The sequence below is a fragment of the Aethalodelphis obliquidens genome, unplaced genomic scaffold (genome assembly GCF_003676395.1).
Source record: "Aethalodelphis obliquidens isolate GAN/ISIS:26980383/991018 unplaced genomic scaffold, ASM367639v1 scaffold7, whole genome shotgun sequence".
Taxonomy (NCBI): Eukaryota; Metazoa; Chordata; class Mammalia; order Artiodactyla; family Delphinidae; genus Aethalodelphis; species Aethalodelphis obliquidens.
In genome coordinates, this window is record NW_020837951.1 from 67416915 (window position 1) to 67434966 (window position 18052).

Consider the following 18052-nt stretch of genomic DNA (forward strand, 5'->3'; position numbering starts at 1 on the left):
GATGCCATGTCTTTCAACCTACATTCTGAGAATTCTTGCCCTGTGTTTTGTCAGCCCGTGTAGAGGTCCATCAGACGGTACCTGCAAAGGGCACTGAAATTGAGAGGTAACTGACACACCATAGATTTTGTAATTTGGCAGTAAAATTGCCTTCTGATGGTAGCTCCCCGCAAACGGCTGAGAACAGAAGGGGCAATGATTGTTATTTCATCTTTTAGAAATAATTTTGTTTCAGAAGGATAAAAGATTAAATGTGTGGAATGAGCATATCTGTATGTGCATGTGTGAACATGTCAGTGACAATTTTTCCATGGATTGTTGATTTGGGGTATGGTATCATATATGAAAAATCCTTAACAAAACTAGCAGTGCAGACGAGGGCACTGATGTATTTGCCAAGTAAGTGACTCTAGATGAAGACTTCCTCCCAGGGGCGTAGTGTAAAAGGCACTGCTCTTCTAAGTCTGTCGGTGATAGTCTTCCATGAGTGGGATGCTGAGAAAGGCACTTGTGTGTATGAGAATTGTCCTCCCTACTTCCTGGAGTTTGTGGCCTCTGAGCATATGGAACACAGAGAAAATCTGAAGGAGGGACCCTGTGATTAGGCACTAAGGAAAGGAGACTGCTGCATTGCAATGCCATGGGTCCCATTACGTAAAGGAGACCTTTAGAACAGTATCACGTGTAGTTAAGAGTTCAGACTCAAAGACAGGCAAACTTAGGTTCGAATCCTGACTCTGCCACTTACTAGCTATATAACCTGGGCTAGTTACTTAACCCTTCTAGGCCTTAGTTTGCTTAGCTAAATATTGGAGATGATAATAGTGTTCACTAACATGGTTATTGGGACGCTTAAAAATTAAATGATGCACATGAAGTACTTTGTGTCTAGTAAAAGTTAACCCTTAACTATTGTTATGATTTTCTTCCATCCCTCCTCATTGTCGGGAAAAGGAGAGGAAATAAAAGAAAGCACTTGACTGGCTGGATCCAGGATCATGACCAAGGCCTCCCACAAGCTTTGCTGGTCTTCCTAGGAGGTGGAAGTTACATTTGGGGAACTAGGTAGAGTTAGCCCTTATCCAGGGAATGTTACTAGGTTCTGCATTATCTGGGCTGATGAATGGAAATTCCAAACATTGAGAAGGGGCTGGGAATGGTGGGATTTTAGCCCCGATTCACCGGTGTTAAACTCAAGCTGATGCCATACAAAAGTGCTCCTGGGGGTGTTCACAGGGTTTCCAGTTGCCCCTATCGTCCCAACAACCCTTCCCTTGGCCCTTCTGTCTGGGATGAGACGTGCATTCCACACACTCCCACAGGACTCCCCTTGGAGAAAGGAAAACCTGGATGATCTATGGGTGTTTTTCATCCTCAACTATCTGGGCGCAATCTCATGGTTACTGCACAGAATCCCTCAGAGACAGAATTAAGCCAACGTTTTAAACCCTTCAAATAAAATTACTTTCAGATCCTATTCCGAGGAAAGGGCTCTCAAAAGACCTTACTTCTTTTCTTTAAAAGAAACACTTGCATCTCTTGAAAGAGTTGGCTATTCATTATTTTTAAGTCATATTTTTACGGAAATTCCTCCCTCACAAAAATATAAGAGAAATTAAACTCAATTTTCGAGCTAGAAGGAACTTAGGAGATCCTATAACCTAGTTGTTCTTTTAAACATTAAAGCCACAAGACCCTTTTTTCCATTGAAATGTTATTGTGAAGCCAGAAATCTAAAACAGAACAAATCAGAGCTGTTTTGGTTGAAGTAGGGGGTAGGTTGGGTAGGGGTCCCGGATCTCCAAGTGGTTGGGTCTCCAGACCACCTGAGAAGCCCCTAAATCACTTGTTCAACATAGTTAAAGAACACAGTTTGAAAATCCCTGCTCGAATATAGTTTCCCTGTTCTAGAGATGTGGAAATTGAGAGAAGTTTAGAAATCGAGAATTTTAGAGAAAGAACTAGACTTGACCAAAATCCTAAACTCATCTTCTGACACACAGTCCATTTTTCCATTTTTCTACTTGGCAGCACTAAAATGACCAGGCTTTTAAAATTTCCAGGCTCTTTACCCCCATCCCACCTGGTCCCTGGATTCGGTGCTGTCATTTACAATAAAATAAGGGATAGGTGGAATTTGGAATCCACGATCATCAGGGAACAAAAGCAACGGGCTTGATTCTCATCCCCGTTTTTTGCGTCTTAAATGTCTTTCAGGGTGGTGGATATCACAGTGCCTTGCATAGAATAGTTCATTTCCATGGGCTAGCATATAAAACTTAGATACATGAGATAATATTTTTTGGTTTCTACTGTCAGTTTTCAAGTTAACGTGGCATGCTGCCATGACCCTAGTTCAGGCCGTTATCATCTCAAGCCTGGACTACCGTGGCAGCCTTCTTAACTGACATCCCTGTCTGCCATTCATCTCCTACTCCCATCCCTCCCAGACACTGTTGCCAGATTTACCTTCTCAAAATACCTCTTTCATCATTTCACTCTTCCCTTTAATGGCTCCTCATTGCCTTATGGACCAATTCCAAACCTTCTGTCTGAAAATTAAAAGTCTCCAACATCTGGCCCCAAACCACCTCTTGAGCTCCTGACACTCTCCACTTGGCCCCTCTGTTCAGTCAGACTGGTTTAGGTCTGCCCCCAGGCCTGCCTTGGCCTTGTGCACTGAACTCTTCTACCTTGATTCTGGTTATTTCCCTGCCTCCCATGCTTATCCCCGGCTCTCTATACCCATCCAGACTCCAACGATCTTCCAGATTAGGCCAGGAAATCACTAGTATACCATAAGCATTCACCAATTGTTAGCATTAATATTTTCATACTTCACTTGACTTCTGGTTTTATATTTTTACTAAATTCTTTTATTACTATATAATTCTTTAAACAGCTTTATTGAGGTATAATTTATATACTATAAAATTCAACTTAGCATAATGTCTTCAATGTTTATCCATTTTGTAGCACATTATCAGAACATTCCTTCTTAGGGTGGAATAAAATATTCCATGATACAGGTATACCACATTTCATTTATCCATTCACCAACTGAGGGATATTTGAGTTGTTTCCACTTTTGCCTATTAAGAATCATGTTGCTATGAACCTTAGCATACAAGTCTTTGTATGGATGTATGTTTTCATTTCTATTGGGTAAGACACCTAGGACTGAAATTGCTGGGTCATATGGTAAATGTATGCTTAACTTTTTAAAAAAATATCAAACTTGCTTTCTAAAAGGGCTGTGCTATTTTACATTCCCACCAGTAATACAGGAAGGCTCTAATCTTTCTACATCCTCACTTATAATAATAATACTTATTGTTGTCCATCTTTTTGATTATGGGAATTTTAGTGAATATAAAGTGGTATTTCATTGGGGTCTTGATTTCTATGTTCCCTAATATACTATTTCATTTTAACAACGCATTTGGATTTCTTCCCATTATTTGATGACATCCCCTTGAGGTTAGGAACCATCTTGCACATTTTGTCCCATAGCATTTAGCGCCCCACCTCAAACAAAGTAAATGCATAAGAATTATCTGATACTTGACATTAAAGTATTATAATTTATTTGTAAAGGAAGGAGATAGGAATTAGCATTAACTGAATGTCATTTCTATGTGTGAAATTTTAAAATATATTATCTCATTTAATTCCCAGCCTTGCAAAATAAGTATAAGAAGTGGTAACAGACTCAGAGAGTTTAAGTGACTTGCCAACTAGTGAAATACTGAGTTGGACTCTGTGACTCTCTAACTCTAAATCCCAGGCTACAAAAGTAAAAACAGGGAGCCCAGTGGGAGGGAGGGCCCCCACCAGCCGAAGCTGCGACCGTCCTTGGGACCACGGGCCAGTTTTTTCAATGAGTAACTTAAAGACAAAATGGAAAAACAAGGAGGTTTCTGCCTGAGATCATGTTGATGTGAAACCAGGGATGGCCACCCTGGGCCAGTTCCCTAAAACCTGGACCTCGAAGGCCACCTTTATTCAAACAAAGAAAGGATTTTGCCATTTGGAGGTCAACATGTCAGAGCCATGTGGCTGACAGGGTCTTGGTGCTCTGGCCTGATCTCATGGCTGAGCCTCCAAGGTGGGAGAGCAGAATTCAGGACATTGGACCACCAGAGACCTCCCAGACCCACGTAATAGCAATTGGTGAGAGCTCTCCCAGAGATCTCTGTCTCAACGCTAAGACCCAGCTCCACCCAATGGCCAGCAAGCTTCAGTGCTGGACACCCCATGCCAAACAACTAGCAAGACAGGAACACAATCCCACCCATTAGCAGAGAGGCTGCCTAAAATCATACTACGTTCACAGACACTCCAAAACACACCACCAGACGTGGCCCTGCCCAACAGAAGGACAAGATCCAGCCTCATTCACCAGAACACAGGCACCAGTCCCCTCCACCAGGAAGCCTACACAACCCACTGAACCAACCTCACCCACTGGAAGCAGACACCAAAAACAACACGAAATACGAACATGCAGCCTGTGAATAGCAGACCCCAAATACAGTGAGTTAAACAAAATGAGAAGACAGAGAAATAAGCAGATGAAGGAGCAAGGTAAAAACCCACGAGACGAAACAAATGAAGAGGAAATAGGCAGTCTACCTGAAAAACAATTCAGAGTAATGATAGTAAAGATGATCCAAAATCTTGAAAGTAGAATGGAGAAAATACAAGAAACGTTTAACAAGGACCTAGAAAAACTAAAGAGCAAACAAACAATGATGAACAACACAATAAATGAAATTAAAAATTCTCTAGAAGGAATCAATAGCATAATAACTGAGGCAGAAGAACAGATAAGTAACCTGGATGATAAAATAGTGGAACTACCTACTGCAGAGCAGAAAAAAGAAAAAAGAATGAAAATTGAGGACAGTCTCAGAGACCTCTGGGACATTAAATGCACCAACATTCAAATTAAAGGGGTCCCAGAAGAGGAAGAGAAAAAGAAATCGTCTGAGAAAATATTTGAAGAGATTATAGTTGAAAACTTCCCTAACATGGGAAAGGAAATAGCCAATCAAGTCCAGGAAGCACAGAGAGTCCCATACAGGATAAATCTAAGGAGAAACACTCCAAGACACACATTAGTCAAACTATCAAAAATTGAATACAAAGAAAAAATATTAAAAGCAGCAAGGGAAAAGCAACAAATAACATACAAGGGAATCCCCATAAGGTTAACAGCTGATCTTTCAGCAGAAACTCTACAAACCAGAAGGGAGTGGCAGGACGTATTTAAAGTGATGAAAGGGAAAAACCTACAACCAAGATTATTCTACCCAGCAAGGATCTCATACAGATTCAAGAGAGAAATTAAAACCTTCACAAACAAGCACAAGTTAAGATAATTCAGACCACCAAACCAGCTTTACAACAAATGCTAAAGGAACTTCTCTAGGCAGGAAACACAAGAGAAGGAAAAAACCTACAAAAACAAACCCAAAACAATTAAGAAAATGGTAATAGGAACATACGTATCAATAACTACCTTAAATGTAAATGGATTAAATGCTCCATCCAAAAGACACAGACTGGCTGAATGGATACAAAAACAGCACCCGTATATATGCTGTCTACAAGAGACCCACTTCAGACCTAGAGACACATACAGACTGAAAGTAAGGGGATGGAAAAAGATAGTCCACGCAGATGGAAAGCAAAAGAAAGCTGGAGTAGCAATTCTCATATCAGACAAAATAGACTTTAAAATAAAGACTATTACAAGAGACAAGGAAGGACATGACAGTGATCAAGGGATCAATCCAAGAAGAACATAGAACAATTGTAAATATGTATGCACCCAAGAAAGGAGGACCTCAATACATAAGGCAAATGCTAACAGCCATAAAAGGGAAAATCGACAGTAACACAATCATATTAGGGGACTTTAACACCCCACTTTCACCAATGGAGAGATCATCCAAAATGAAAAAAAATAAGGAAACACAGCTTTAAATCACACATTAAACAAGATGGACTTAATTGATATTTATAGGACATTCCATCCAAAAACAACAGAATACACTTTCTTCTCAAGTGCACATGGAACATTCTCCAGGATAGATCATATCTTGGTTCACAAATCAAGCCTCAGTGAATTTAAGAAAATTGAAATCATATCAAGTATCTTTTCTGACCAGAATGCTGAGACTCGATATCAATCACAGGGAAAAAAACTATAAAAAATACAAACACATGGTAGCTAAACAATATGCTACTAAGTAACCAAGAGATCACTGAAGAAATCGGAGGAAATCAAAAAGTACATAGAAACAAATGACAATGAAAACATGACGACCCAAAACCAATGGAATGCAGCAAAAGCAGTTCTAAGAGGGAAGTTTATAGCTATACAATCCTACCTCAAGAAACAAGAAGAATCTCAAATAAACAACCTAACCTTACACCTAAAGCGATTAGAGAAAGAAGAACAAAAACACCCCAAAGTTAGCAGAAGGAAAGAAATCATAAAGATCAGATCAGAAAGAAATGAAAAAGAAATGAAGGAAACAGTAGCAAAGATCAGTAAAACTAAAAGCAAGTTCTTTGAGAAGATAAACAAAATTGATAAACCATTAGCCAGACTCATCAAGAAAAAAACAAAAGGGAGAAGACAGAAATCAACAGAATTAGAAATGAAAAAGGAGAAGTAACAACTGACACTGCAGAAATACAAAGGATCATGAGACATTACTACAAGCAGCAATATGCCAATAAAATGGACAACCTGGAAAAAATGGACAAATCATAGAGAAGCACAACCTTCCGAGACTGAACCAGAAAGAAATAGAAAATATAAACAGACCAATCACAAGCACTGAAATTGAAACTGTGATTAAAAATCTTCCAACAAGACATATGGGAACATATGTTTATGTATGACTGATTCACTTTGTTATAAAGCAGAAACTAACACACCATTGTAAAGCAATTATACCCCAATAAAGATGTTAAAAAAAAAAAAAAAAATCTTCCAACAAACAAGACCCTAGGACCAGATGGCTTCACAGGCGAATTCTATCAAACATGTAGAGAAGAGCTAACACCTATCCTTCTCAAACTCTTCCAGAATATAGCAGAGGGAGGAACACTCCCAAACTCATTCTATGAGGCCACCATCAACCTGAAACCAAAACCAGACAAAGATGTCACAAAGGAAGTACTACATGCCAGTATCACTGATGAACACAGATGCAAAAATCCTCAACAAAATACTAGCAAACAATCCAACAGCACATTAAAAGAATCATACACCATGATCAAGTGGGGTTTATCCCAGGAATGCAAGGATTCTTCAGTATATGCAAATCAATCAATGTGATACACCAAATTAATATATTGAAGGATAAAAACCATATGATAATCTCAATAGATTCAGAAAGAGCTTTCCACAAAATTCAAAACCCATTTATGATAAAAACTCTCCAGAAAGTAGGCATAGAGGGAAGCTACCTCAACATAATAAAGGGCAATATATGACAAACTCACAGCCAATATCGTTCTCAATGGTGAAAAACTGAAACCTCTTCCTCTAACATCAGGAACAAGACAAGGTTGCCCACTCTCAACACTATTATTCAACACAGTTTTGGGAGATTTAGCCACAGCAATCAGAGAAGAAAAAGAAATAAAGGGAATCCAAATCGGAAAAGAAGAAGTAAAACTGTCACTGTTTGCAGAGGACATGATACTATACATAGAGAATCCTAAAGATGCTACCAGAAAACTGCTAGAGTTAATCAATGAATTTGGTAAAGTAGCAGGATACAAAATTAATGCACAAAAATCTCTTGCATTCCTATACACTAGCAATGAAAAATCTGAATGTGAAATTAAGGAAACACTCCCATTTACCATTGCAACAGAAAGAATAAAATACCTAGGAATAAACCTACCTAAGGAGACAAAAGACCTGTATGCAGAAAAGTATAAGACACTGATGAAAGAAATTAAAGACAATACAAACAGAGAGATATACCATGTTCTTGGATTGGAAGAATCAATATTGTGAAAATGACTGTACTACCCAAAGCAATCTACAGATTCAATGCCATCCCTATCAAACTACCAATGGCATTTTTCACAGAGCTAGAACAAAAAATTTCACAATTTGTATGGAAACACAAAAGACCCCGAATAGCCAAAGCAATCTTGAGAATGAAAAATGGAGCTGGAGGAATCAGGCTCCCTGACTTCAGACTATACTACAAAGCTACAGTAATCAAGACAGTATGGTACTGGCACAAAAACAGGATATAGATCAATGGAACAGGATAGAAAACCCAGAGATAAACCCACGCACATACGGTCACCTTATCTTTGATAAAGGAAGCAAGAATAAACAATGGAGAGAAGACAGCCTCTTCAGTAAGTGGTTCTGGGAAAACCTGACAGCTACATGTAAAGAATGAAATTAGAACACTCCCTAACACCATACACAAAAATAAACTCAAAATGGATTAAACACCTAAATGTAAGGCTAGACAGTATAAAACTCTTAGAGGAAAACATAGAGCACTCTTTGACATAAATCACAGCAAGATCCTTTTTGACCCACCTCCTAGATAAATGGAAATAAAAACAAAGTAAGCAAATGAGACCTAAACTTAAAAGCTTTTGCACAGCAAAGGAAACCATAAACAAGACCAAAAGACAACCCTCAGAATGGGAGAAAATATTTGCAAATGAAACAACTGACAAAGGATTAATCTCCACAATATACAAGCAGCTTATGCGGCTTGATATCAAAAAAACAACCCAATCCAAAAATGGGTCAAAGTCCTAAATAGTCATTTCTCCAAAGAAGATATACAGATTGCCAACAAACATATGAAAGGATGTTCAACATCACTAATCATTAGAGAAATGCAAATCAAAACTACAATGAGGTATCACCTCACACAGGTCAGAATGGCCATCATGAAAAAATCTACAAACAATAAATGCTGGAGAGGGTGTGGAGAAAAGGGAACCCTCTTGCACTGTTGGTGGGAATGTAAATTGATACAGTCACTATGGAGAACAGTATGGAGGTTCCTTAAAAAACTAAAAATAGAACTAACATATGCCCCAGCAATCCCACTACTGGGCATATACCCTGAGAAAATCATAATTCAAAATGAGACATGTACCACAGTGTTCACTGAAGCACTGTTTACAATAGCCAGGACATGGAAGCAACCTAAGTGTCCATCAACAGATGAATGGATAAAGAAGATGTGATACATCTTGCTGTTGCTTATACAGTGGAATATATTGTATATTCCTAGGGGCATATACAATATGTATATGAACCTAGGGTCAAGACAGGAATGAAGATGCAGACGTAGAAAATGGACTTAAAGACACGGGGAGGGGGAAGGGTAAGCTGGGACAAAGTGAGAGAGTAGTATTGACATATATACACTACCAAATGTAAAATAGATAGCTAGTGAGAAGCAGCCACATAGCAGAGGGAGATCAGCCTGGTGCTTTGTGACCACCTAGTGGGTGGCATATGCAAGTGGGAGGGGATAGAGGTATATATGTATACATATAGCTGATTCACTTTGTTATACAGCAGAAACTAACACAGCATTGTGACGCAATTATACTCCAATAAAGATGTTAGGAAAAAAAAAGTCAAAACAGGTGAAAGGTCCACAGGAGACCTGAGACTAGAAAATCTTCGAGTAGAATATGCCTACAGTATGGATGTGTCTTCCCACATTGTTACATAATTAATATTTCTCTATCTCTCTTAGTTGCTATTGCTTTTCCAAGCAACGTCTTCCTTATTTTGGTGAGTTTCAGAGCCCACACAAACCCATTAGCCTTTAGTTACCTGAATTTACATGCTTTGGGCCCTTCTTTTCCCACCAGTGTTCCACGAGCTGCGGGGAGGGCACCCAGACGCGAAGTGCCATTTGCCGGAAGGTGCTGAAAACAGGTGTCTCAGCTACTGTCAATTCCTCCCTGTGCCCGCCCCTGCCGTTCTCTTCATCCATCAGGCCCTGTATGCTGGCCACCTGTGCAAGTGAGTATGTCAGAGCTCTGGGGATGGGGAGACGGCAAGAACAGTAGCTTTTCCTGAACCCAAGACCAGCGGCAGATAGGCAGTAAAGCCCTCTGAGGGCATTAGGCTCGTGAGCTCAGCTGGAGATGGGAAAGGAATCTTAATTATACGTGGCCAGGCAGGATGCTTTTCTCTGCTGGAAAAAACAGTTTGCAGGAGGTAGGGCAAAGTTCACTTGCTGGCATATGGAGATCTGGAAGCTGGAGTCAGCATGTTACTAATGAAGCCTGATGTTACCCACTCCAGTGTTTTAAACTAAACAGATTTGTTTATTATTAATCCCTAGAGGTGTAACACTTCTGGGATCTCCTCCCCATGTATACGGGGACGCTGGTGCTCTGCAGGACCCAAAAGGGATCCATTCTCCTTCTCTTTGTCCTCTGCCTCTTTTTATGATGCTGATTTCTTTTTCTTTCTTTCTTTCTTTCTTTTTTAAGTCCTTTTAATGAGAGGAACTGCCTTTCCCCTGGAACCGCCCTCCATCTAGAACCCTGCATCTCAGCTTCTAGGGGTAGAAAACCCCAGCAGCGTGATAGCAGGTTGCCCCACTGCACCTCATTAGCTCTCCCATGTTTCATTGCGGCAGCAGCTTGATGGTCCACAGCTGGTAGCCATTTACTTCCGTAAAACAGAAGGTGGTAAATGAAGGCCCTGCCCAAACCAAACTGAAGTGCTTTCTTTCCCTCTTCTCCCTCTTGTCCCGCTGTCTTTCTTCTCTTTGCCCTCTCCTTTTCACTGTCTCTTGTCGCTGCACCTCACTGCCCCTTTTCTCTGCTCTCTGCTTCTCTCTCTCCGCTTCTCTTTCTCCATCCATCTACCTTCCCTTTCATTGCTTTCATTCCAGGGCCCGGGTGGCCATCCACAAAGCACAGTCCTCACATCGCGGCAGCCAGGAAGGTATACATCCAGACCCGCCGGCAGAGGAAGCTGCACTTCATCGTGGGGGGATTCGCCTACCTGCTCCCCAAGACCGCAGTGGTGGTACGCTGTCCCACGCGGCGCTTCCGCAAGCCCCTCATCACCTGGGAGAAAGACGGCCAGCACCTCATCAGCTCCGCCCACGTCACCGTGGCCCCATTTGGGTACCTGAAGATCCACCGCCTCAAGCCCTCTGATGCGGGCATCTACACCTGCTCGGCCGGCCCGGCCCGGGAGCAGTTTGTGATTAAGCTCATTGGAGGCAACCGGAAGCTGGTGGCTCGGCCCTTGAGCCTGCGGAGCGAGGAAGAGGCCCTCGCGGTGAGGAAGGCCCGCCCGAAGGAGGCCCTGCAGACCCACAAACACCAGAACGGGATCTTCTCCAATGGCAGCAAGGCCGAGAAGCGGGGCCTCCCTGCTGATGCCGGGAGCCGCTATGATGATCTGGTCTCTCGGTTGCTGGAGCAGGGGGGCTGGCCAGGAGAGCTGCTCGCCTCCTGGGAGGTCCAGGACTCCACAGAAAGGAACACATCCTCAGAAGAGGACCAGAACGCCGAGCAGGGCCTTCTGCACCTGCCTTTCACCATGGTGGCCGAGCAGCAGCGCCTGGACGACATCCTCCGGAACCTCTCCCAGCAACCCGAGGAGCTCCGCGACGTCTACAGCAAGCACCTAGTGGCCCAGCTGGCCCAGGAGATCTTCCGCAGCCGCCAGGACGCGCACCAGGACGCGCTCCTCAAGCCGTCCGAGCGGGGGATTCCCCCAGTGGCCATCCCTCCTCATAAACACGTGTCTGGCTTCAGCAGCTCCCTCCGGACCTCGTCCACTGGGGAGGGCGGGGGCAGCTCTCGCCGGCCGCACCGGAAGCCCATCATCTTGCGCAAAATCTCAGCCGCCCAGCAGCTCTCAGCCTCCGAGGTGGTCACCCACCTCGGGCAGACTGTGGCCCTGGCCAGCGGGACACTGAGTGTGCTTCTGCACTGCGAGGCCATAGGCAACCCAAGGCCTACCATCAGCTGGGCCCGGAACGGAGAAGAGGTTCAGTTCAGCGACAGGTGAGCTTTGCAGCTACTCCGATCTGGGAGGGACGGGCAAGGGGCCACACTGTGTGGGAGACACCCTATTCATTCTTCCTTCAAGGTGTTTCCAAGGGTCGGGCTTAGAGCACTGGGCCTCAGGGATTGCTCCCATCCTGGGTTTCAACCCTCTCTTGGTACTGATAGACTGTTGAAGCAAAGACAAGGTATTTAATTTCTCTAAACTGTATGTTCTCATCTTTATAAGATAATAATAAGGATGCCTACCAATCCCAATCCCCGTAGGATCCCAAAGATTAATGAGATACTCTCTGGATAGCTTTGAACTTTCGGCAGAAAAATATCATTCCAGGCCAAGGCATTGTTACATTACCATTTTGTGAGATGAACCGCTGAAAATCTCGTACACCAGGATACTGTCTCTGTGTGTGTGGTCCCCCAGGGCTGGGGAGAGAGTGCAGCCAGCAGCTGCTGCCCCCGTGGGTGAGCCCATCCTCTGTCTGGGCTGGACAAGGCTGTTTGTTGCAGAAAGTTTTTATTCCCAGTCGGACCTGTGATTAATTATCCTAATATCTCTTGGTGTCTCTGTTTTGATGTGTCTTTACTGGGATGACAGCATATATTACTGGTTTCCTTGGGCCGTGGCCATTCATAATGTAAAATCAATAGTGATAGAAGAGGTAATAATAATAACAATATTTTTAATGCCGTGCTTCCTGTGGACATCCTCTTTAATATTTATAGTGGCCCTGACAACAGATAGTTGGCATTAATTGAGTAGTGACTGTCTCCCAGACAAGTGTAAACTCTTTTTTTTTTTTTTTTTTTTTTGCGGTACGCGGGCCTCTCACTGTTGAGGCCCCTCCCGTTTTGGAGAACAGGCTCCAGACGCTCAGGCTCAGCGGCCATGGCTCACGGGCCCAGCCGCTCCGCGGCATATGGGATCTTCCCGGACCGGGGCACGAACCCACGTCCCCTGCGTCGGCAGGCGGACTCTCAACCACTGCGCCACCAGGGAAGCCCCAAGTGTAAACTCTTTATGTGCTTTATCTTACTGACTTCTAACAGTGGCCCTAAGAAGTAGGTATAATTTTTATCCACACTTTACGGAAGAGGAAACCAGTCTAGCAACTTGCTAAAGATCACATTTATTAGGTGGCAGAGCCAAAACGTGTGACAAAAATAAGATGGGCAGCAAATAGAAGAATCACAGTCCATGGACGAGGGAGGAACCTTTAAGGTCCTCTGGCCCAAAGTCCTCATTTTAACTTTTTATCTTCTCTGAATCCATGGAGCATGCTCTGTTCATGAAATCTACTTTGAAATACTATTGTTCAGCTAATCCTCTTCACTGGCTTGGTAGCTTTGCGTGAGGAAGGAAAGGTGGCAGGATTTATTGTGCCAGGCAGGGTACCAGGTTTATTTAGATGTTACTGCATTTGTTCTTCTGACAGTCAATCTACAAGATTGACATTATCCTCCAGTTTCACATAGAAAATTGAGGTTCAGCAGCTCACCCAAGGTCCCACTTTAGTAAGGACCAGACTGAGGACTCAATGTCAAGTTTACTTGATTCCAAAGAGTAGTTCTGTCTCCTCTTCCGAGGCTTGATGAACAAACATGACTTTGTCCGTCCTGCCCACATCTTTTGTGCTTTTGAAATGTCAATAATATTGCCTCTCAGCCTGAGCACTTACAGATCAAATAGTTTTGATAACAATACTAAGTATTTTTTCTTTGACACTGTGCTCAGTGCTTTAAAGGTAATATTATCGTGTTTAATCTTAAAAAAAACAACCCTATGGGGTAAGTACTGTTGATACCACATCAGTAATTAAAAAGCTGAGGCACCCACACAGAAGCACTGGAGACAAGGACTGAATGAACTATGTTTTGAGAGCCTATGGTGGTAACCTCTCCTCTTGTTTGCTTCTTGGTCCTCCCCAGCTTGTACTTTGCTTGATCAGCTTAACTGCTATGATCCCTGCAGTTTTTTCCAGAAATCTTTGTAAGAAATTTGTGGGTCGGGCCAAAGTTGCGGTAAATCCCCTTGAGGCCACTGGGGAGAGAGACACCTCCGGCATCAGACCCCCAGGATGATGGGCGCTGATTGAAAGTGGTACCCTGGTGCTCAGGTGCATGCTGCACTGGAACTCGCGTCTGTGACTGTACCTGTCACACCTGTTGTGCCCAAATCATGCCGTGCCTTCCACCAGCCAGTCGGTTTCTCGAGTGTACATACTGCTGCATTCACATCCCCTGGCCTATTGCCCGAGATTGGTGTTATTGAGATCAAAGGAGGTAGCGGTTGGCTGTGTGAGGGAAAAGATGAGCATTAACATTTCTTGACTAACTCCAGATATTGTGCCCCCATGCTAGCAACTTCCGTAGCCATCATCTCTGTTAATGTCCACTGTAAGGTGTAACATATGAACTGATATCCCTATTTCAGAGACGAGGAAACTGAGGCTCACCATAATTAAGGAAGTTGACCAATGTTAAATAGCTAGTAAACGGCAGAACCAACAGAGCAGATTCAAACCCAGTTCTGCCAACTCAAGCTCATGCTGTTTTGAGTGACTAAGTTCATGTTTGCATGTATCTCCTATACTTCACCAGGGATATCGGGTTATCTCAAGATCCCTGCTGTTTTCTACCGGCTTCTTCCAGGATCCCTTCTTTCGCATAGTGACTATTTCCTCCTAAAAGCTGTACAGAAAGACAGGCCATTGGGGATGGGGGAGGGGATGATTAGGACTCTGCTCTGCCTGGAACCGCAGGGAGAATATTGAGGCCATGGCTTCCTCAGGGGTCCTGACAACTTCCTTGAGTGCTGGAGATTATGAAATCCAAGGATCAGGGCCCATGGGTCACTGGTGACTACAGGAAAGATGTGGAGGGAGTTAGATAAGGATTGAGGGCTTTGGGCTGGTCTTGCCCTTTACGTTCCATGGCCTTAGTCCTTTCGTTTTAAAAATGAGGGGGGTTGTAGCAGATCATCTCTGATCCACACCCTTCACTCATTTGTAGAAGGCCATAGAAGGTTAAAACCCATATGTTGGTGGAGAGTGGAGAGAGCCTTGAGCACAGTAGCTTCAAAATTTGTCGTACAAGTTGTTTCCAAGTGGTCCACAAAACAGGGATTCATCAATCACGTGAGTTTGAGACATGCTCGCTTAAAGCTAAACGGAGGTATTTACTGCTGGACTTTACTTATATTTTTTAATATAGTATTTGATTTTTTTTCTTTTTTTATTATAAAAACAATGAAGAGGCTATAAAACAATTCAAATAATACCTGTGTATGTATAGTAAGAGTGCAGGTCTCCTTCATGCCCTCAATCCTATTCCCCAGAGGCTGTCAGTCTTAATAATTCGGTATACATCCTTTTGGAATTTTTATATATTTTATTGTATTATATATAAAACACATACACACATAGGATTTGTGTTTTTAATGGGAAGTTACTCATGGTTAGAAGTTTGACTTGATTTTTATTCAACAACATGTCTAGGACACATTTCAGAGTAGTAGGTAGGGGTCTGTATCACCTTTTTCAACAGCTGATTACTGTTCTTGAATGGATTTAACTAACCCCCAGGTGAAAATGATTTTGGTTTTTCCATGTCTTTTTAACTCCTTTACGCAGTCCAACATGTGTTGTGACTTTCCAAGTGGATGATATAGTGTTCAGTGTTTTCCAAGTACTTCTTTGATCAGTGAACAATTTTTTGGCCTAGTAATCTCAAGGATATCAATAATTCTTGAAATACTGCTTAGAAATACGACTTTTGCCTTTTAATTTTCACCTTAGTGGGCATTGAGCGTCCAATGGCTTTAAGATGAAGAAGTTTCAACAGAATCTTGCTAAAAAAAAGAAACATAGCCAGGTGCTAACGATATGAAAAGTTGTAGGCCTAGGACAGCAGAGGGCAAATCCTAGGTCTTGAGTCACCAGGACATTGGTGAGAGTGGCAGTGGAGGGTAACATTCAGAAAGCATGGGGGCCACGAGCAAACAGTATTACAATTCTTGCCACTCTCAAGACTTTTTTCCAGATCTAGCCTCAACAGAGCTTCTTAAAGCAAGTTAATGGCACGTGGTAGGGAAAAATAAGAGATTTCTGTTTCTGATCCTTGACATCATAATTTTTCCGTTTTACTTAGCTAGCCAGTAAGAAGTATGGCTGGAGCTTACTCTTCTATGCAGTTGTCCAAGTGGAGTTTCAGAAAATAAAATGGATGCATCTGTACAGAGCACACAGAAGGCACAGCACTGCCATTGGGACGGCTCTGCTATGGTTGTTGGTGACCTCTTTTGTGTTGGGTTTCATTGCTTGTCATCATTAGTGCGTCTGGTAGCGGTTGCGAAATGCTTGTTAATTTTCAAACAGAGAAGTGCTGAAATGCCCGGGGTCACAGTTCAGTTAGTCTGTGTTTGTTTAGTGCCCAAATCCATCTTTCTGAAAGAGTCTGCAAGCTTCAGTTGGCTGTTGGTCTGTAGGACTTTGCAGATATATTAAAGTATACTCTAAATAGCCCGAGCCAGCAAGATAGGTCAAGGTAGAAAGAAAGTGACTGAAGTCTATTACTTCTTGGCTTTTAAATATGCCAAAGCTTGATTTGAAAGAAATTGGTTTTCAGAAAGAATCACTAACAATTCAGATAGTACTGCATCTCATCAGATATATAACTTACTAGTTAAAATGAATTCACATCATTCTTAGAAGCACATGTCAACTTCTTAAGCAATCATTTACAGGATGTCCCTAAGTGTATTACGACAGACTGGTTCTTCTTAATCCCTACTTCTTCCTTTATTTCACAAACCTTCTCATGCTTACTCTGAGCCAGCCCCTATGTTAGATATGAAGGATGGAGGAAAAGGAGACTCATTTCCTGTCAGTGCAACTCAAAGGCTAGTTTGGAATCCAGAGAAGTAAATGCAGTGTTTAAATGCTAAGAGAGGGGTATGCATATTTATTCATTCCATAAATATTTATTAATCTACCTATCATATGCCAGAGATACACCTACTTGCTAGGATATTGAGATGAATGAAACAGAAGTCCGTGTTCTCTTGCACTTTACGTACATTTAGGTATCTGCTGAACTGGCACACATCAGAAAGATCTTTCCTGATCATTCTAGCTAAAGGAGCACTCTGCATCATTCTCTAACCCTTCAACTCTATTTTATTCACAGAATTTTATCGTCATTTGACGTATTATATATTTATGCACTGATGGCCTGTCCATTAGGGTAGAGGCTTTCTTTACTGCTGTGTCCCTAGTGCTGGAAAGAGTAGCTGGCACTACACAGGTACTAAATAAACAGTGAATGAATTAATGAGTGAGTGTGAAGCAAGACAATAAACACAGAAAAGGACACAAAAATATCAGATGGTGATAAGTGCTGGGCAGAAAATGAAACAGAGCTTTGATAAGCAATGATCTGGTGACCACATTAGATGGGTACTCTGAGGAGGTGACCTGGAAGACAAAAGCTGGATGATGACCAGTGTCCAGCAATACGACATCAGAAGGAAGAGCATTCCTGGGCAAGGGAAAAACGGTGCAAAACCCCTAAAGTGAAAATGAGTTTACTGTGTTGAAAGAACCCAAAAGAAGCTCATTTGGCTGGAGTGTGGCAGGCTGAAGGTAGAGGTGATATGGGATGAAGCCATGGGGTCAACCAGAGACCAGGATGAGGAGCTGAGGTTTTAGTCTGAGCACCACAGGGAGATTTTGGAGGGTATTAATCAGGAATGTCAAATGATCTAATTTCCATTTTTATAGATGCACACTGGCTACTTTGTGGTGAGTGTATTTCAGAGGAGCATGAGTAGAAGCTGGGGGGCTATAAGGGGCCCTTTGCAATCATCCCTTCAACTCCCCAAGTATCTCTTGGGCATTGGGTACAGTGATGAGTGCCAGAAAGTGAGATCATAAATAAGGAGAGGTCCCTGCTCTTCAGAAACTAAGATACACTGAAAGGCTAATAGAGG

General features: G+C 42.4%; 1 protein-coding gene across 2 annotated transcripts in view; it reads left to right on the forward strand.

Moving 5' to 3' along the window:
* ADAMTSL1 (ADAMTS like 1) overlaps positions 1–18052 on the forward strand; it is a 470361-nt gene that overhangs the window by 287875 nt on the left and 164434 nt on the right. For both annotated transcript variants that reach the window (XM_027105928.1, XM_027105929.1), the window contains 2 exons: positions 9898–10051; positions 10935–12063. In XM_027105928.1, coding sequence (XP_026961729.1) covers positions 9898–10051; positions 10935–12063 — 1283 coding nt within the window. The remainder of the gene's footprint in view (positions 1–9897; positions 10052–10934; positions 12064–18052) is intronic.